Source organism: Apodemus sylvaticus, chromosome 7, assembly GCF_947179515.1.
Source record: "Apodemus sylvaticus chromosome 7, mApoSyl1.1, whole genome shotgun sequence".
Classification (NCBI taxonomy): Eukaryota; Metazoa; Chordata; class Mammalia; order Rodentia; family Muridae; genus Apodemus; species Apodemus sylvaticus.
In genome coordinates, this window is record NC_067478.1 from 17,343,417 (window position 1) to 17,364,102 (window position 20,686).

Genomic DNA, 20,686 nt, shown 5'->3' on the forward strand with positions numbered 1-20,686 from the left:
ACTCACCCAAAACGAAGTCCTTTGCCCCACAATATGAGCCCCTCACAATGGGGGTCCTCCATCCTATATCAAACCCTTTGCTGCATAGAATCCCCTTCAGTGGGACACTGGAAAGCCTGGCCTGTCATACACCAGAGAATGACCAAGCTGCCACATGGTCAGACTCTTTGGCTGGTATCTGCCTTCCACATCTGCACACAGGTCCAATCTCAGAAACCCAAAGCTGACTAAGTTGATTTTGAGCTTATCCTGGTGCTTGGCAAGTTACTTCATGCTAATGCCCTTGTGCCCAAGGAGACAACGGAAAGACGCACTGAGGCAGCTGTGGCCTCAACGCAGATAAGAAAGTCACCCAAAGTGTTGCAGCCCTGGCCCTTCCTCCTGTCTCCACAAGGGCTCACTTAGGCCTCCCTCTGACAGAACTGGAAGCACAGCTCTCCAGCATGCACAGCCCCCTCCCTCCTGATCAAGGGCTGCTCCCTGGTCTGACTGAGGCTGACCTCCCACAGGCTCCACCCTCAGCCAATGCTGGTCCCCTTCCCACACGCATGGAAATGGAAGCACAAGGAAGTTGCTTTATTCAGTGGGCTCCCTTGTGAAGGCAGTCTAGGGATTACGCCTGGGGGCTGCCATGTAGTGAGAGTCCCATAACACACAGTGGGCCCCCCGAGTTTAAGCTAGTTTCATGGGGTATCCCTCCTCATAGGCCAGAACAGGGTCACACAAAGTAGGGATACAACAGTTACGAGGCTTGCTGGCATCATATCCAGACCAGTGATGCAGAGCCAGGGGAAAAAACTACCACAAAAATGTCAAAACCATATGTGACGGGCAAGTGGGTGTGGCAGAAACTGTGATGTGGGCGTCCGTCTCAGCTCTGCTGTCCTGAGAAGCTCAGAGGCTCTCAGTGTCACCTGTTCTCAGGACTTCCAACTCTGTCACGCTGCTTATCTGCAGGGCGGAGCCACTTGCAAACCCTAGAGCTTCTAAGCCACGGAAAGCCCGGAAAGCCGGAGGGTGGGATGAAGGACCTGTGACAGCCGTACTTCATCCCCTGTCGGGCCACTGCCCCCTGGAACAGGATGGGAAAGCTTAAGACACCAGAGCCCACCTGCACTTCCTCAGGAAGATCAAGGCAGGGAACGGACTTCCCAAGTGGAGCAGTACTTGGGACTGGGAACCAGTGGTCTAGAGCCTCTGGTGACGAGACTCCCAGCTAGATCTTCTCTCAAGGACTCAGCCAGAGAGTACAACAGAGAACTTCCAGCAGCTAAGTTGAACCTGCTTGGCAGCAGCTGACAAACTCTCAAGTCACAGACAGCCCAGACCAACCACCAAGGATGGAGTGGATCAGAGACCACTCTCGGCCACAGCTCTCCATAAGCACAGAGTTCCATCAGGCTGGTGGGCTTTATTAGCCAACTACCCAGATATTCAAGGCTGTTCTCCTGTAACTTCCTCCCCTCTGGGAAGCTGACATTGAACCTCCAAACAGGGCAGAGCCAGGAGGGTGAGAAGGACTGGGCTGGGCAGGCTCAAGCAGCCCTTGTTAGGCCTCAAACCACAACAAATGGCTGAGGTGCCTATTTAACATATCAAAGCGGACTTAGCCGCCATGTTCTCCCAGCATCCCTCAGTTCCTGTTACAGGGTATGGCTGGCATACCCTGCCCTATATAACCCAGCCATCTTGGTTACCAATCCTTTTTGTCTACCCTTTCCACTTCTGGCTCTCCTCTCCTTTCCCTCTTCACACGGCCTGGCTTAGGATCATGCTCACTCTAGACTCTCCCAGATGTCCTGCCTCTGGCTCTGATTTCTCTTTTATCTACAGTAAGCCTTCTCCGCCCCCGCACGTATGAGCAGTCATGTCCTTTTTTTCTGTTCAACCCTGACCTCATATTTACTGCCTTTCCTTAACCTTGACACCCAACTTCTCAAACTGGAAATCACTTCCTTCTACATTAGTAAGACCAACCAGCCACCCTGTTCTGGGAGGATCAGGAAACTAGGTTGGAGACCAGCCTGAGCGGCCACCACCAGCCATGCGCGCACAGGGTCTCCCCAGGGGATTGAAGGGGAAGGAGGTAGATAAAGAACCAGTGTCTCTACAAAGAGCAGGGATCTGGGGAAACACAGGTGCAGGGCAGAGCCAGGCAACCCCTGGCTTCTTGGCCAGTTTGTAGAACTCAGAAGAAGACAAGCCCAGGATACCCCGGGCCTGCAGTACCACAACAGAAGGCTAGCCCAGGATACCCTGGGGCTGCAGTACCACAACAGAGGGCTAGCCCAGGATACCCCGGGGCTGCAGTACAACAGAGGGCTAGCCCAGGATACCCTGGGCCTGCAGTACCACAACAGAGGGCTAGCCCAGGATACCCTGGGCCTGCAGTACCACAACAGAGGGCTAGCCTAGGATACCCCGGGCCTGTACTACCACAACAGAGGGCTGGGTATCACAGACCTCAAGAAGGGAAACCCAGAAAGCCCGTGATAAACAACCCTGCTTCCAATTCGGATATGGAACTTAGAGGATGAGGAGAGAGAAAGACTTGGACCTCATCGCCTCCATCTGCTCTACACCACAGGAGCCAGCAGGCCTGCCCACTCTTACCTGACCCTCTCAGTACTTTCTAAGACTCAGCCTGTCCTTCTTAGTCCCTTAGCTCCTCTTCCGTGAGTACAGTCCTTCACAGCCCAGGCTGAAAGCACCAAAGAGTAGGACAGCGACCTTCATTCTGTCTCCCTCCTGTGTGGCCCAGTGAGCAGGGGAGCAGATGACAAACAGATGCAGGAAGAACAATGTGAACAGGTTTGTCTTTGTGTGCTGAACAATGCACCAGAATACTGGGAATGCCATTTGCAATCCGCACTGAAGTGTCCCCTGGCTGAGAGAGAAGTCCACTGTTTCAAGGACCCTCACAGAAAGAGGGAAATGAGGGCCATCATTTGATATGCACCTGCTGACGTGTTGTTTCTGAGGAGTGCTTTTGTTTTCCCCACGGGAAGCAGGAGAGGTGGCATTCACAGGCCCTCCTGTTACAAGACCCAAACTGGTCACACGTGAATCTAAGCAACTGGCTTGCAGTCACTACACCGCAGGCCACTGCACATCGTATACTGGCTGTGGTGGCCCAAGGTAGACAGGCACACTCCTCAACACGAGGACGACAGGCCTCGCCACCAGGCTAAGAGCAACAAGTAGCTTCCAGGTCCCAAGAAAGAAGAATAAGCTATGTCTTCACCTCTGAGCTCCGGCCAAAAGGCTCCATATGCCCTAACAGCAGATAGCAGGTTCCCCAAACAGCTCAGAAGCCTTAGGCTACATCCTCCACATCTGGCTCCAGGCCCCTGAGCCCAGGAGGACCTGGCCTACTCTTTATCCTGCCTTCCTCCAGCTCACAGATGGAGAAAAGGACACACTTGAAATCCCTGGACCCCACACTCTACCAGACTTGCCCATAGTAACTATGTTCCAACAAATGACACTTTTGTTTGTCATGATCTGTTTAACAGAAGACATCTACATCACAACTCCCTGGGAGCGGATACAGTTGAGGCCTGGCCCCAGGCTGCCCCTCCCCCATGAGAGCAGCATGCAGCCTAACTCACATACACTAGCCACCACCCACCAGAGTTTAGAGGGCTAACGAACGCTCTCTGAAGCCACTCAGATAGAAAGCGTCTGTTTCCTTGATTCAATGCCAGAAATCCTTAAACAAACATGCGGACTCCCTCTCTTGCCCAGCCTCTGAAAAATGTTATCATTGTCTCTGAGGTCATGGGACATCAGTGCGTCCCAGAGCACCAATGGTGACTCGGGTTCCAGGACGCTACTCAGCCACCAGACTGAGGAGCCTAAGCTTTTAGGGGACTGATTCCATTTAGCCCACACCTCTCCCAGCCTCAGTTCCCCACTTCCTCCTCAGGCACACCAAGTTCAATCCCAGCAATCAAGTGAGGTCACAGACAAGGCCTCTATCAGCTCCTGCTGGTACCAGGCCTATCTCTGTCTCACTGCATTGTCTAGGCTGAAATGGAACCGTGGTGGGCTCCAGGGAACAGCCCTCATATCTGAATCCCCTTAAGTGAAACTTAGCCCCGCACCTACGCCAAAGCTGTGCCTCTGCCCCACGCCATGCCACACCACGCTACGCCAATTCCCTCACCTGGTGCCCGTGGAGCGTGTAGAGCAGCCGGCCCTCCATCAGGTCCAGGATCTTCAGGGTTGAGTCACTGGAGGCTGTGATGAGGTAGTTTCCCGACGGGTGGAAGGAGAGGGCATTCACGGCTGCACTGTGTACTGGAGAAAGGACAGCCATCAGGCTCTGGCTGAGAGGCCCCCAGAACACAACCGAAGCCTCAGACAGGCGACAAGAGTCAACAGCACCTCAGCATCGGTCTCGGGGCCAGGCTAGGATGGCCACTGAAGAGCAAGGAAGAAACCCCACATGGGCTTCCCAGGAGAGTGGCACAGCCCATGGTGGGGACCAAGGGCAGGCACTGGAAGACACAGGGAAGAAAGTGATCCTTCACCTTTTCCCACAATGCTCAGCAGTGAAGCTGGAAGAGAAGAGGACACATGAATACAGTGCTGAATTCTGTTACTGCAGGAAAACTCTCAAAACCCTCACACAACGTGCTGTCCTCTAGGAGAGGACCTGTGTGGGGACAGGCAAGCAGAGATGCAGAGAGTTTTCAGGAGCCAGAGAGGCCTGGGCTCCCATCCTACTGTCCCCACTGGCCTGCCTTGTGACCCTGAATAATCGCTGACCAAACTGGGCAGCTTCTTTCTCGGCACCATAGCAGTGTTGGGGCTGGCATGGGGAAGCCACCAGGGAATCTCAAAGGAGCCCTCTGCTCCAGTGCCAGCGTGGGTAGACCTCTCCTCCGGCCCCTGTGCCAGCGCGGGTCACCCTCTCCTCTGACCCCTGTGCCCTTCTCTACCCATTTAGGACTCCTTTCCCACCATGCTGACCACCTATCCTGACGTTCCTCACTCTCAGCCATCCTAGTTCTGCTGGTTTACCCATCTGTGGAGCCTTTTCACCCCGTGTTCTCAACGAGTCGAGAAGTCTCTTACCCTGTCGCTGACCATGAAGTTCTCCACTTAAAGTCACCTCCCTTGGGAAGCTTGCTGGGCCCCCCACTTCACTGTTCTTCCAAAGCACCTCAAGCCTCACATCAGTCCACACCACTCACATCTGGGTGTCTCATGACATCACAGCCTTTATCAGACAGAGGCTAAGGACAGTTCCTCACTACTAGCTTGGTGTTTCGCACCAAGTGGAAACTAATGTACGTCATGGCCGGCTCACCACAGGCTTGCTCATCGCAGGCTTGCGAAGGCAAGACCCACTCCTTTCCCAGTCACCACCACGGATCTCGTGAACAAATAGTGGAGCTGAGGTAATCATGACCCTGACAGGTAGGCATCGCCACAAACAGAGACAAGTTCAAAACCCAGGCTCTCACCTGGGCAGTGGGAGCACGCAGGAGCCTCTGAGGCCCTTAGCAGAGCTCACAAGGATCACGAGGTGCCTCTTAGATGTGAAGCACATTGGCGTATGAATGTGCGGGAAGTGTGCAGACATATTCCCAGGAACACTTAGGGAGACAGCCAAGGCTTTATGTAACCTGATATTTATATCTCAACAACACGTTCCAAAGACATAACTCAGAAAGCAACATGGAAAAGATCTCAAAGTTTCTGCAGACCACTCCTGGAGACAGAACAGAGACCCCTCAGCCTACCCTGGAGGGAAGGCCACCCTGACCCCTGCCCAACCTAAGACAAAGCAGCAGAGGCACAGCCAGTGGCAGAAAGGCGGAGCCCAGCAAGGCATGCTCAGGGGCCCTGGGCTTCCCAGGAACCACCAAGACAGCAGTCTGTGTAGACATACATCCCCACCCCTACCTGAGAGAGAAAACAACCCCAATGGAAGAACAAAGGAGCCCCACTCTGTCACAAATGCCAGGTTCCCCAACTTCTATAGCCACGTGCTCCCAAGAAGGGCTGAGCCTGACATGCCAGGCTTCGGGGGACACCCAGGCACAGAACCACCACCACTATCCCCCACTTGCCCTCCTGCCTGGACTGCTGGCCACAGCCTCCTCCACTCTGCTCTGCTGAGGTAGTGAACAGGACCCATCAGGACCTCATCTTAAAGGCCATCCCTACATAATATTCCCACTCAAGGGCTCAACGGCCCTCAGAGGGTGAGCCTCTTCTCATAATGCCTTGAGCAGTGAGTGATTGTCCAAGAACAACGTCCTTTTCTTTTCCTTTTTTTAAAAAGATGTATTTATTTTATGTACTTGAGTACACTGTAACTGTCTTCAGACACATCAGAAGAGGGTATCAATCGGATCCCATTGCAAATGGTTGTGAGCCACCATGTGGTTGCTGGGAATTGAACTCAGGACCTCTGGAAGAGCAGTCAGTGCTCTTAACCGCTGAGTCACCTCCGTAGCCCAAATGACATCCTTTTTATGAAGTCCTGAGCTGTCCAGGTCACCTTGGCTTTGTGGCAGATCTTAGGGACAACACAGATCATCATTTGGTAGCCGTGTGCTCCTAGCTGTGATCTAGGTGGGAATTCATACAGAGACGCACAGCAGAACACTGCTACAGGCCAACGAGGAGCCAGTGGCGTCCTGCAGGCCCTGTCCCTAAACACCAGGAAATGGCTACAGTTTGTGGGCAGCAGAGAGCTGAGGAGAGACTTATGTACACACAATCCTTTCCGCCTACACTATTCTGTGTTCAGGAAGAAGCCTTTGGCCAAGTCTGAGTCTGACAGAGTCCAGGGATGCCAAGGGACCCAGAGAATGTCTGGTGACTGGTAGGATGGAATTCTCTGAGGTGATGGTGCTGGGGCTGAGCTCCATTTCCACATCCTGTCACAAAGGGTCTGCTCGCTTCAAGAGACCAACATGCTTCTCATGATGCTAACTCATATTTCCAGTGACTCGGTGGCCTCTGGGTTTCCAAGAAATGTTGAATATACCGAAATATATCCTGATACTAGCAGTAAAGGACACCTTAAGTATCCCTCTGTGCAAAGGTCACATAAATGGCCACTTTGGGATGGTAGGAAATAGTGAGGTGGGTTGGCCAGCGCTGCTCCTGACTCCTGACCAATACATTAAATCTTAACACCCCAACTAGGACCAGAGAAATAACAAGTACTTGCTAAACCTGACAGCCTAAGTTTAATTTCTGAGTCCTACATGACAGAAAGAGAAGCAGCTGCTAAAAGTTGTCTTATGACTTCCACAAGTATGCCATGGCACATTCACATGTGTATACATACGTGTGCTTGCACACATTCTAAACAAACAAACATTTAAATAAATCAGTGTAATTAAAAAAAAATTAAAACACCAAATGAAGGGCTCAATATCTTGCTATCTATAAGCCATTTAAAAGCCCTTCATGATGCTCTGGAGAGAGAGAGCTCAACAGTTAGGAATGTGTACTACATGGGCTGGAGAGATGGCTCAGCTGTTCTTCTGAAGGTCCCGAGTTCAAATCCCAGCAACCACATGGTAACTTACAACCATTCACAATGAGATCTGACACCCTCTTCTGGAGTGTCTGAAGACAGCTACAGTGTACTTACATATAATAAATAAATCTAAAAAAAAAAAAAAAAAAAAAGAAGTCGGGCGGTGGTGGCGCACGCCTGTAATCCCAGCACTCTGGGAGGCAGAGGCAGGCGGATTTCTGAGTTCGAGGCCAGCCTGGTCTACAGAGTCAGTTCCAGGACAGCCAGGACTATACAGAGAAACCCTGCCTTGAAAAGCCAAATCCAAAAAAATTAAAAAATAAAATAAAAACAAAAACAAACAAACAAACAAACAAAAAGAATGTGTACCGTTCTTACAGAGAACCTGAGTTTAGTTCCCAACATCTGGGGGGATCCAGCATCCTATTCTGCCCTCTGCAGGCACCAACACACACACACACACACACACACACACACACACACGTACAATTTAAAAAAAAAAATCAAAAAACAAAACAAAGCAAAAAAGCCTTTGTAATGAGACTGGAATAGACGACTTGATGACAATACAGGTTGATGGCAGCATGCTTGATGTCCTGGGTTCAATACCTAGTGCCACATTAAAACAAAAAACCGGAGAGATGGCTCAGTGGTTACAAGCACCAGCAGCTCTTGGAAGAACCCTGGTTCAAGTCATGGTTCACTCCCTTATGACTGCTCATGACAATCTACACCTCCGGTCGCGGGGGCCCAGTGCTCTCCTCTGGCCTCTTTGGGCTTTGTACATATTTGGTACACAAACATATGTATAGGCAAAACATTCATACCTACAAAAATAAATGAAATTGAACAAACGCCCCTTGGGCAGGGCAGAGGTACATAACTGTCCTCAGGAGCCAGCGGCCAAACAACCCAAGACTAAGCAACTCCAGTTTCTGGAAACGACCACACCAAGCCTCCTGACAACCTATCAAGAAAACCCATCTCTCCCAGGAATTTTGTAGATAAAACACTGGAGTGCGTAGGACCCAGTGTGGGGGCAGTGGGCAGACTCCCAGACCCTTCCTACTGATAGCTAGATTTGGCTTTCAGCTGCGTGACTCTAGGCAAGCCTCACGTTACCTGGGGGTGAAGCCGGAAGTGGCCGTGCCCTGCTGGTCACCCAGGCCTGGATCATGACCTGCACATGGTCGTAAACCACAGAGCACACCCTGGGTTTCGGGGATGGCAGGGGCCACTGCTCAGATGTTTGAACAGTCTTAACGTAGGCTTCGAGCATATGGCGCTCAGCTCGCCTCCTTGGGAACTGGCACTATCAGCTCCACCAGTGGCCCACCGGCTCCTCACTGAGTTAGGAAATCAGAACTGCTCCTTGCAGTGATAGGCAGGAGCCAAGAGACACCTTGCCTGGGAGGACACTCGGCCAACCTTAGATAAACAGCGCTGGCCAGCCACATGCTGTAGCTCAAAGCTACAGCAAGCTTTACTCCAGCAACAGAGGCAGGCAGGAAGCACCAGCACGGGGCAGCTAGGAGCACTAACCACATCTCTCAGGAGGGCCCATCAGCCTCTCAAATCAGAAAACCACTCAGAGTATCTGGCAGCCATCCCGCATCATCAGGGAAGACATCTGGACTCTGTGTCCTTAAAGCCTTCACCTGGGTTTCACCTTCAATCTGGAACAGAGGAGAGATCAGAGGTTTGCTACCACAACAGTGCAGAGGGCCTGCAAACAGACGCACGTGCGCGCTGAAGAGGTGTGATCCTCCCGGGCAGTGTTTTAGCCACGGAGCTCTCTGCGAAGGCCCTTGACCTGAGCAGATCTATCCAGAGCCTGGGTAGAGCAGAGTGAGGCATAATTCTCCCTCCCATTCCCAGGTGGTGATCCCCAAAGCTAAGTCAGAGATGAGGTTGCTCTCGTGTGAACACCTACCAGGTGCCACAGCCTCATGCAGGAAGCTCAGGAGGAAGCTGACTCTGTTTATAGGCTGCACAAAGTGCCCACAAGGCTCCGACACACACCAGGACAGCCGAGAACTATGACCCTGCAGCCCTGCTGAGGCGTTCATCCCAAGAGGCAAGGACAGCAGCAAACGCCCACTGAAAGCTTCCAGAGGGACCTGTGGGTTGGAAGCACTCCCGTCCACTCGGAACTTGGCCTTGGTGCTCACCAAGTCCACATACCCCAGCCCTGCTAGCCACACTCCCGTGAGACCCACAGTCCTCTCCCCTACCTCCTCTGCACTCTTCCACCTCCGGCCTGCCCCCTCCTGAGACCTCAGTCTCTGCAGGGCTCTGGCCTCCCCGGCTGTCTCACAGGTCTCTGGCTGCTGCAGTGGTCCTCCAGTCATAATGGCTGAGAGTATGGCACTAGCCAGTCTCATGTCCCAGATCCCCAGGCCCAGGTGGCCCCTCTACCAACACAGCATCAGCTTCTGCCTCTACTCATCCTACGTAACAGTTCCCTTGGCCTGACCACGCTGATTCACGCTACACTGGGCATGGAGATCCACGCACCAGTGACCAGTGTCTATCAACCACACATTGTAACAGAATCACTCAACACTTGTCTTCCCAAATCTGCTCCGAGATGGAGGAGAGGAGCCCCTCCTCCATCTGCTCCGAGTGCCAGGCCCCAGAGTTACCAGCCAGTAGGATTTGGAACCTAACATTTAAAGGTGGCATTCAAAGCTCTTCCCATGGGTACATGCTGCTACAGCTCATGAAGACCAGGACCAGGCTCCCAGTCCATCGGAGAGACTCTTCTGGGGACAGCTAGCAACTCTCCCAGTGGAGGGGCTCGAGTGCCCCCAGCACTGTACTGTAATACCTATACATACGCTCTCATCAGATCACCACCTCCTGGGCGAAGGGCCGAGAACACAGCGTGCGCTCTGGTCACCGTCTCATCTCTCCCTGCTCAAACCCTCCTTGCTCTGCCACCTTCCCCAGTCAACATGGAGACAACGCCCAGTCTCCAACCCTAGTCCTTAACTTGGGCCTGGACCAGAACAGAAAAACAAGTCTCTGAGCCTGAAGGAGGGAGCACGGCTGTGTAGGCGGATGGCCACCCACCCACCGCTGTCCTGCTCTAGAAACCTCTGACAGAACATCAGGGGTAGATGAATAGAAAAAACCTGGTTCTTGTGGCTGAGCCCTGCCACCTGGTGGTGGCACCATGGACTGTATGCTTCAACAAGTCACCAGGAGACTCCTGAACCCTGGGCCGCAGCGGCAGCCGCAGCCGCACCTATGACTCTGTTCCCAGGTTATGCCCTTCTTAACAAGGGCTAAGTCAAACCCTGTCCTGCCACCTGTAAGATGAACCCTATCACTGTCCCAGAGCCCTGAGGAGTCCACTGACCCACCCAGTGTCACGCGACTGAGAATGCTGGAGCTGGCTACAGAATCCACACTCCATTCTGTCCTGCCCCAAACCAGGAACTTCTCCCAATTCCTAGAGGTCCGCTCACCTCGGTTACCCAGGAAAGCGCTGCTTTCCAGCATCCAAGAAGCAACCACGAAAGGGCTTGTGGGAGTATTGGGGTAGAGAGTGCTAGAGCTTGAGCTCCAAACCCAGTGTCAACAACTCCCCGCTGTTTGGCACCCACGGGTGGCAGTTAGAGAAGGGGCCGCGGGCCTAGGCCTGTTACCAGGGCCTGGCCCCCCGGCTGAGGTCAACCTGCTATGTGGTTCATGGCTCTAGGCAGCCTTGTCTCCTGGACCCTGGAAAATCATCTCTGTTACAGGGAGAGGGATGAGTAGTATGGGGCTCTCAAGAAGTAGGGCTCCGAAACAGTCCTAGCCAGAAACTCACTGAAGACTCCGCAGCCGCAGTGTGCCTGAGATGGCTATCTCATAGCAGGGTACCACCTGACCAACATTCCAAGCCAAGATGGCTATACCACCAAGAGCCACGGGACTCCTCCCAGCTCAGGGCTGTCCTTGGGCCTGTGTAAGCAGCACAGCAGTGAAGCAAATGGCTGGTCCTAGCACCGTGCCAGCAGTGGCTGCTGTGGGCCTGGGCCGCTGCTCGACACTCACACTGATAATGCTGCAGCAGCCGGTGGGTCCGCGCATCCCACACCTTCACTGTGTTGTCCATGCCAGCAGCAGCAATGCAGGTACCACTGGGGTGGAAGTCCACGTAGGTGACAAAACTGGAGAGACAGAACAGTCATATCCCGTAAGAGGTCTTCCCTGGGTAGGACGGACCCAAAGTGCCCTTTCCCTGTGCATCTGCCCACACAGTTCCCTCAGCCTGAAAACATGCTGCTCTAGGTAGCCAAGAGAGACCAAACAGAAGGTGACAACAGTGACCAGCAGTAATGTAAAGTAGACTTATTAGGGACCATGTTCTTCCCTCAGCCCCCCCCCCCCCGCCTTTAAGTTTTTGGAGACCACACCTCTATATTCAGTATATTTTCCTGGCCGACCTTCCCGCTTCCCTTCATCAGGACTAAGATTACAAGTGTGTGCGTAACACGTCCAGCCCACTGCTGACTTTTTTTTTTAAAAAAAGATTTATTTATTTCACATATGTGGGTACACTGTTGCTGTCTTCAGACACACCAGAAGAGGGCATCAGATCCCATTACAGATGGTGGTGAGCCACCATGTGGTTGCTGAGAATTGAACTGAGAACCTCTGGAAGAGCAGTCAGTGCTCTCAACCCCTGAGCCATTGCTCCAGCCTTCACCACTGATTTTTGTTTTGGTTTGGTTTGTTTTTTTTTTTTTTTTTGGTTTTTCGTTTTTTTCGAGACAGGGTTTCTCTGTATAGTCCTGCCTGTCCTGGAATTCACTCTGTAGACCAGGCTGGCCTCGAACTCAGAAATCCGCCTGCCTCTGCCTCCCAAGTGCTGGGATTACAGGCATGTGCCACCACTGCCGATTTTTTAAGTACAAGTGGAGATAGCTATCTTCAGACCAATAGGTCAGCCAAGTTGCTCTGGGGTTCTTTTGCCAAGGCTAGCTCCAAGACCAACTGAGGAGTGGGTGGGAGCGTCTAGCAGGGCCACAGGGCTGTTCAGCCATCTGTCTTAGAAGACAGGCCACGAGCCTTCCAAGGAAACACGTGATACTCAGGCCCTCTGCAGGCCCTGCCAGCAAGGCCCCAGGTTAAGGGATGAGGAGTGAAACCGCAGTCTGATCAGACGAGCAGAAAAGCTCCGAGGCGGGCTCCTCCTCCTCTCCTCTCTGTGTGTCATGTAGTGCAGCATGAAGAGCCCCCACAGTGACACTAAGTTTTAACATGCAGTTTCGGGGGTTCTCTCGATCCTCAGAGAGCCACTTCACAATTTTGAGAACTAGAAACTAAAAGGCGGGGGGGGGGGGGGGGGGGGAGGCCAAATCATTGTGTGACGTTAGGTCAAGGATTTCTGCTGTCCATGGGTAAGGATGGGGCTCGACTCTCCATCCGCAAAGGAAGAGGTAAAAGCTCCTATGAGAGGCAGATTCAGTGGAAGAGCAGCAGGCAGGGCTGATGACGCATTCACAGCCGCGGCCCCTGAGGCCCTGGGCCTCCTCATGCCAGGACAATGGCACTCACCCGCCGTGCTCACAGTACGAGTGGATGCACTCCCGGCTGGTCTTGTCCCACAGCTTGACAGTTTTGTCATCACTGGCAGACACGATGAGCCGCCCGTCAGGGGAGAACCTAGGTTGACAGGGCCGGAAGTCACACTCCTTTCAATACCACTACCCCATGCTCTCTATGGCCACCTCCTCTAGCAGACTATTGCCTAATCCAGGAACTCTGGGCATTTAGGGCTTTTTCATGTTGCTGTTTTGACATAGGGTCTCACTATGTAACACTCGCTAGCCTGCAACACTCTATATGTAGATCAAACTGCCCCTGAACTGTGGCAATCCTCCTGCCTCAGCTTCTCAAGCCCTGAGACTCTTAAGTGTGCACCACCAGCTGCCCGACCCAGGAAGCACCTATGGTTACATGTGCTGCTGTGATACCGAGTGGTCCTGGGCAAGCAGCCTGCTTCCCTGTGAGACGGACCCTCTGCAGAGCCCACCCACAGCGCTCACACAGAAGCACAGAACCCCCAGGAGGCCTACAGCCTGTAGCGGTACACAGATGGTGCTGCTTGATGCAGGACGGCGGGCAGGAGCTCCACACGAGTACATCCGCAAAATATGACGGGCCAGCAAAAGCACGTGGAGGTCCTGGGACCAACCATCAAAGGCCTACTGAGGGCAGAACACCCCACTTTGCTGGCTTGCCCTCCCCATCAGCACCCACTCTCAGAGCAGGGCCCTCCCAGAATAAAGAATGGTTCTGTCATAGGGAATAAGAAACTTCCAGAGGAAGATAGTCCAATGGTCCCCAACCTCTGACTTTCATGGTTTCTTAGTGCTCCTGGAGATCTTAGCCCCTTCTCTGGAGCAAGCAGTGACATGAGAGCTCTGTTGAAAGAAGCTGACAAACCACAGGCAGGGATACTGTCATTCTTCAAGTCACCCGGCACCCCATATCACAGCGCTGCCTCCCACACCAAAGCCAGGGATGCCAGACCAAGTCCTCACCTAGCAGCTCTGGAGCACAACTAAGCTCTGAGCCGAGACACCATCCTGTTGGAAGCCTGTTTCTTTATCTGCAAACTGAGAATGATGCTACCTAGTTGGCAGAACCGTCCTCAGGAACACGGAGAAAGCACACAGTGGTACTAAGAGGACCTCGCTCCTGCTGCTGCGGCTGCAGCTATCCTGGGAGTGTTCTGCACACGGGCAGAGGCTCATGGCCAACTAATATGTCACACATACGCTCAATGATGCCTCCCAACAAGCTCAGTGTAGCACCCGCTACTGACATATTACAGATTAGAAAACTAAGACTTGGGGTACACGAAGGGAAACTCAACAACTTCCCCAAGACTATAGGCTGACACCTATGAGTGAGTCCTTCTGTCCCCCAACCCTGCCTCCGCCCAGGCTCCCCAGACAGGAAATTCTCACTTGGCACAGCGGACCCAGTTGATGTGCTGCGTCAGGGAAAACAGGAATCTCTGGCGGTGAGTCGACCACACCTTGACTGTCTTGTCATCAGAGGCTGTCACAAGTGACTGGCCATCACTGCAGAAGTGGACACTCCTCACTGTGGCCGTGTGTGCACGAAATACAGTTGACTCACCTTTGCTACGAGGACAGATATCCAGATCAGGAGACTCATAACAGACATGAGAACCTACAAGGACACCAACGTTCTCGCCACCTCTCTAGGCCTGTCCCGGTCTCACCCCCAAGAGGCCAGAGCTCCCCAACAGAACCCAAGCGCTTCTCCCCCACCTCTACCCTCATGTGAGCAGCAGCTCCGGGTGGCAGACAGAAGGAGACAGCCCCAGTGAAGCCTCAGCCTGATGACACCTCAGAGGTCGCACGTCCCACCGTGACCAGCTCGAAGCCAGGATAAGGACCCAAGGGGACAGCTCTTATACCAAGTCCCTCGATGCTGTCAGTCCCTTGAAGTCCAGAACTCACACATTGGGCACCCAGATGCGAACAGTCTTGTCTCGGGAGCCTGAGGCAAGCAGGTGTCCCGATGGGGAGAAATTCACACAAGTCACAGCATCCTTGTGGCCCGTGAAGCGGTAGGCACGTGACTGGGGCTTCATGTGCCAGATCATGAGGGTTGAGTCCATGGAGCCGCTGGCTGAGGAGAGTAGTAAGATGATGATTCTCAGATCTCACGACCCATGAGCACCCACCTCCATGCTAGGGATGTAGGAGAGCAACAGGCCCAGCTCCATCTGCCCAGGAGTTCCCAACAGGACAAGGATAAGATCCCATGCGATGGCCCACATCTCCTATGACTGCTGACCTATAGTTTGGACAGTTATGGCCTGGCACGTCTCCTGGCAGCAGGCCAACACAAGACTAACAGGACATTTACAGGACATTTCTGTACTGCAAACTAAGCTTTTATGAAATGCAAACCTATAGGGCCCATGGTCTCCCTACTGATGCTCTAAGAGCTCAGGGGCAGGTAGGTACTCCCAACGCTCGGAAGCCAGTCACACAAAAGGCCTTTTACTATTAGAGGACCCAACTCGGGGCTGGAGAGATGGCCTAGTGGTTAAGAGCACTGCCTGCTCTTCCAGAGGTCCTGAGTTCAATTCGTAACACCTACAGGGTAGCTCATAACCATCTATAACTGTAGTCACATGGGATCCAATGCCTTCTTCTGGTGCACCAATGTACATGTAAGCAAAACAACCGTGTACATAAGTAAATCAAGAAAGAAAGAAAGAAAGAAAGAAAGAAAGAAAGAAAGAAAGAAAGAAAGAAAGAAAGAAAGAAAGAAAGAAGAAAGAGAAAGAAGGAAAGGAGAAAAGAGAAGAGAAAAGTAAAGAGAAAAGAACAGAAAAAAAGAAAAGGAAAGAAAAGGAAAGGAAAGGAAAGGAAAGGAAAGGAAAGGAAAGGAAAGGAAAGGAAAGGAAAGGAAAGGAAAGGAAAGAACAGAACAGAACCCAACTCGGGGCTGGAGAGATGGCTCAGTGACTAAGAGCACTTGCTGTTCTTCCAGAGGACCTGGGATCAGTTCCCACATGGTGGCTCACAACAGTCTGTACTCCAGTCCAGTTCCAGGAGATCTGATGTTCTCTTCTGAACTCAGGGGCCACCTGGCACACATGTAGTGCACAGACATATATGCAGGTAAAATGTTCACATGCATAAAACAAGACAATCTAAAAATAAATTTAAAATAAACGAAAGGCTAGGTGGTAGCGGGGGGGGGGGGGGGGTGGGGGGTGGGGGGTGGGGGGGGGTGGGGGGGGGGGGATGAGGGTGGGTGGGGGTGGGTGTGAGGCACACTTAATCCCAGCACTTAAGAGCAAAGGCGGGGGAGCCTCTGTGAGTTCAAGGCCAGTCTGGTCTAAGGTGAGCGTTCCAGGACATCCAAGACTACACAAAGAAACCTCGTCCCAAAGAACCAATAGATATATTAGATTAGATTAGGTAGATAGATAGATAGATAGATAGATACAGACAGACAGACAGACAGACAGAGTAAAAATAAAAGAAAGAACCAAGCTTAATAAGAAGCCCAAGGAAAGGACAAAAAATGGCTTCAGTTCCTTCTTTGCTTACAGCAAACCACTCCATCTACAGCAGGAAATCTCAACAATAAGATAAGGAGGGAAGCTTAATTCATGCAAACAGCAGGCCACAGCCAGGAAAGCTGTTTAGGAATCCCGGTGTGTACAAGGCAGGGGCAGTGGTATGGGGTCAGGAGACAGACCCTGTTCAACATCTTTTTCACTTGCAGGCCTCTGAAATAAGAAACTGTGCTGTATTACTGTGGCAATCAAACTAAAGGTGCAGAAGAAGCCAGTTTGAGGCCCATGCCATAGAAGAGACCCAAGAAGTGGCCAGAATGTACAGGGAAAAATTTACCCCCTAGTCTTAGAGGCTCTCAGTATCTCTCTGTATCTGTCTCTCTGTCTCTCTCTCACTCTCTCTTGGTTTTTTGAGATAGGGTTTCTCCATGTAGCACTGGCTGTCCTAGAACTCACATAGATGCAACTGCCTTTGCCTCCCCTAGTGCTGGGATTAAAGCTGCACGCCGCCACGCCCGGCCTACTCGCTCTCTTCAAGACTTTGTTACCAGCAGTGCACAGAGCCTGCATGAGTCTGCACCCAGTCCTCTGCAGCACATACTAGAAATTCCAACTTAGTGTCATTATGGGACTCCCGAGTGTGCAAACAAAAAGGATCCCTTGGGACTGGAGCTACAGACCGTTGCGAGCCGCCATGTGGGTGCTGGGAACTAAATTTGGGTCAGGTCATCTAGAAAATCTGCCAGTGAGCCTGGCGGTGGCGCATGCCTTTAATCCCAGCACTTGGGTGGCAGAGGCAGGTGGATTTCTGAGTTCGAGGCCAGCCTGGTCTACATATTTGAGTTCCAGGACAGCCAGGGCTATACAGAGAAACCCTGTCTCGAAAAAAAACCAAAAGAAAAAAAAACAGCCGGGCAGTGGTGGTGCACACCATTAATCCCAGCACTTGGGAGGCAGAGGCAGGTGGATTTCTGAGTTTGAGGCCAGCCTGGTCTACAGAGTGAGTTCCAGGACAGCCAGGTCTACACAGAGAAACCCTGTCACCGGAAAAAAAAAAAAAAAAAGAAAATCTGCCAGTGCTCTTAACCGCTGAGTCACCTCTCCAGCCCCAGCTCTAAGTTCTGGGCCTTCTCTTGGGCTCTTTTCCTTCTGTTTTAGTTTGTCTTGTCTAAATCTGATGTGATCGTTTTTTTTTTTTTTTTTTTTCTATCTTACTACATTTTATTTTGCTGTTTTATTTTTTTCCCTTAGCAGCTTGTTCTTTTCTAATGGGAGACAGAAAGGGGGTGGATCCAGATGGGAGGGAAGGTGGGACGGGACTGGAAGACACAGGGGGAAGGGAAACTGTAATCAGGACATAGTTTGTGAGAAAAGAATATTTTCAATAAAAAGAACGAATGAATGAATGAATGAATGAATGCTGCATGACCTGGTCAAGGCTCCTAACCTCTCTGAACATTATACTCTTCTCATGCAAAAGGAGTTTATGGAACCTAATAAGCCCAGTGTCCAAAAAGGCAGCTGGAAGCAAAGCCAAGGGCTAGAAAAGGCAGCATGTCCTTGCTGTATGCTGCGTTCCCATACCATGTCTCACGTGAGAAACTTAGCCTTCTCAGTTCAGAAGCCAGAGGCCTTCTCTTACCCAGGTGCTTGGTGTTGAGACTGAAGTCCACACAGGTAACTGCATCTCGGTGGCCCTTAAAATGTCTCTCCAGCGAGGGGTCCTCCTGGAAAAAAGCAAGGTCAAATGGTTATAACCAGAAAAAGGGTCTCCTCTGGAACTAAGACTCTTCCTATAATCAGGAGACGTTAAACGCACACAAATCATGATCTTGTATGTAGAAAATCCTAAGAAATCCACTAAAAACTACTAGAATAAATGAGTACAGCAAGGAAAGGCTCACCATCAGGAAACACATGTCCTCGAACGAACGAACAGACAAATCAATAAATTTACAACAAATAGACGGAATATGGGTCCAGTGTGGGGGCAAACACCTTTAGTCCCAGCACTTGGGAGGCAGAGGCAGGTGGAACTGTGAGTTCAAGGCCACCCTGGTCTACACAGTAAATTCCAAGCTAGCCAAGACCATAGTAAGTTATCTCCCTCCACCTCAACCAAAAATTAAAAGCAAAACAAAACAAAAAAACGACAAAACACAAACAACAACCCACCTTAGGAGCTCCAAGGAACCCAGCTCGGGAAAGGACCTTCCTTTGGCATAGCAAAGCCATTGATACTCCATAAAGCTCTACCCCAAACAAAGGTGAGGTCCGTGCCCAGCTCCACCCCCAAGCACACCTGCAGGGCCACGCCTTTCACCAGATGGTCGTTCCTGGGGAAGGCTCCAACTAAGCTGCAAGTGCTCATTCCGCCTCCTGTCCTCACCAGAGCCTCTGAGAAGCACAAGGGTGAGGTAGTCCACCCTAGGCTGAGTGGGCAGAAGCGTGTTCAGGCCCAACCCTGATCAGCGAGACCCCTTCCCAGTGCCCTCTTCCCTGAGCAGTTTCCTGCTTGTACGCCTCCGCTACCCTAAAATCTGTGTGGGGCTAAATGTAAACAGACTATCAAACTGCCATTCAAACGTCTGGATCCTATTTCTCCCCAAGTTATCTCAGGTGCATCAGGGGCCACCAGTTACCACCTGTCCCTGTGAAAGCAAATTCTTTTTTTTCTTTTTTTTTTTTTTTTTTTGATTTGTTTTTTTCGAGACAGGGTTTCTCTGTACAGCCCTGGCTGTCCTAGAACTCACTCTGTAGACCAGGCTGGCTTCGAACTAAGAAATCCACCTGCCTCTGCCTCCCAAGTGCTGGGATTAAAGGCATGCGCCACCACTGCCCGGCGAAAGCAAATTCTTATTTAAAAGACCAATTTGAAGTCCCTTTCTGGAGTGGGAGGAGGGGTCAGAATCGAGCCCAACTCCCATTACAGGATTCCGCCATCCCAGGCATCCCAGTGGTCTACTGCTTCTACTTGCTGGAAAAGGATGTCACCTCCAAAAAGACCTGTTGCTAACAAGAGGACAAGTTTACAAGGCTCACCCTGGCCACGTCCCTGGCGACGTCCCAGGCCACGACAAGGGCCGGGCCTTGATTGTGTCTTCCTCAATAAGCCGTACATTCCAGACGCAGGGACTTGTTTCTTCATCCTGGTGGTCCAGCATCTAACCTGGTACTTGCGGTGCTAAGTCAATGCCCGGATCCACCCCGTAACCTTGGATGAAGAGGTCACCCTAGAACCCCGCGTCACCATCCGCCCCTCTCGCGGCCATTGTTCCAACCAGTCAGATGGCCACTCTCCAGGAACTTACCTGGCTGGGAGCAGCCATGGCAGGGTTGGCGGGGCTGGCGGGGCTGGCAGAACCAGCGGTGCCCCAAATGTCCGAGATAGCCGGGTCGGCAGTTGTGCCAGTTCAGTTTCCGCGCCCCTAATCGCCGCCAATAGCAACGCCGGTGGCGTCGCCGCGTCCCGCCCACCGCAATTAAAGGAAAAGCACCGTAGGTTTTTTGCCCGCCGACCGGAAGTTGGGTCACTCGGTAGGCGCCCAGGTCTTGTCCTCCCGCTCTGCCAGATGAGGTGACCCGCTGAAGAGCCAAAAGCCTCCGTTCGCTGTCATACTTTCCTCCTGAGAACTTAAGAAATCATAGGTGAAGGTTTCGGCCCTTCAGCTCTAGCTCAGGTAACGGAGCGCGCAGCCATAGGGGAAATGAAGTCCTACATAGCACTTACCCCCCCCCCCAGGCTTAATAAAGGCAGAACTACGTTTCCCGAGATGCCCCGGGGCGGGCGGAGTTTTACCATTATGAGTGACGGCTTTAAGGATCCCGGAAGGAGGATACTGGTACTCTTGTTTCCGCCCACGGCACCATTGAGAACCAGTTATAAGCACCTTGGGACGCCAGAATGGTTCGTTCCTGCGAATACTCCTAAATGTCCATTAAAAAAAAACTGGAGTCACTCAGAGTCAGAACCATGGAGCAGAGAGACATATGTTCAATTCTTAATTCTCTACTGGGTGACCTCAGGGAAAATGCGTCTACTCTAAGGACTTGCCTCCCCAATTGTCTTAAGAGGGAATGTGATTGCGGCCCGTCTTGCTCGGAAC

At 52.0% G+C, this 20,686-nt stretch overlaps 1 protein-coding gene across 4 annotated transcripts in view; it reads right to left on the reverse strand.

Annotated features, from left to right (window-relative positions):
• Positions 1-20,028, reverse strand: part of Poc1a (POC1 centriolar protein A) — a 71,171-nt gene extending 51,143 nt beyond the window's left edge. The window contains exons 1-8 of one of the 4 annotated variants that reach the window (XM_052187410.1): positions 19,892-20,024; positions 19,623-19,794; positions 18,223-18,307; positions 15,001-15,172; positions 14,479-14,658; positions 13,061-13,168; positions 11,555-11,670; positions 4,169-4,302 (exon numbers count right to left, since the gene is read on the reverse strand). In XM_052187410.1, coding sequence (XP_052043370.1) covers positions 4,169-4,302; positions 11,555-11,670; positions 13,061-13,168; positions 14,479-14,658; positions 15,001-15,161 — 699 coding nt within the window. In that variant the 5' untranslated portion in view covers positions 15,162-15,172; positions 18,223-18,307; positions 19,623-19,794; positions 19,892-20,024. Of the gene's footprint in view, positions 1-4,168; positions 4,303-11,554; positions 11,671-13,060; positions 13,169-14,478; positions 14,659-15,000; positions 15,173-18,222; positions 18,308-19,622; positions 19,795-19,891 lie in introns of all 4 variants that reach the window. The other 3 variants (XM_052187411.1, XM_052187409.1, XM_052187412.1) reach the window with 3 other exon arrangements.
• Positions 20,029-20,686: the final 658 nt, after the last annotated feature.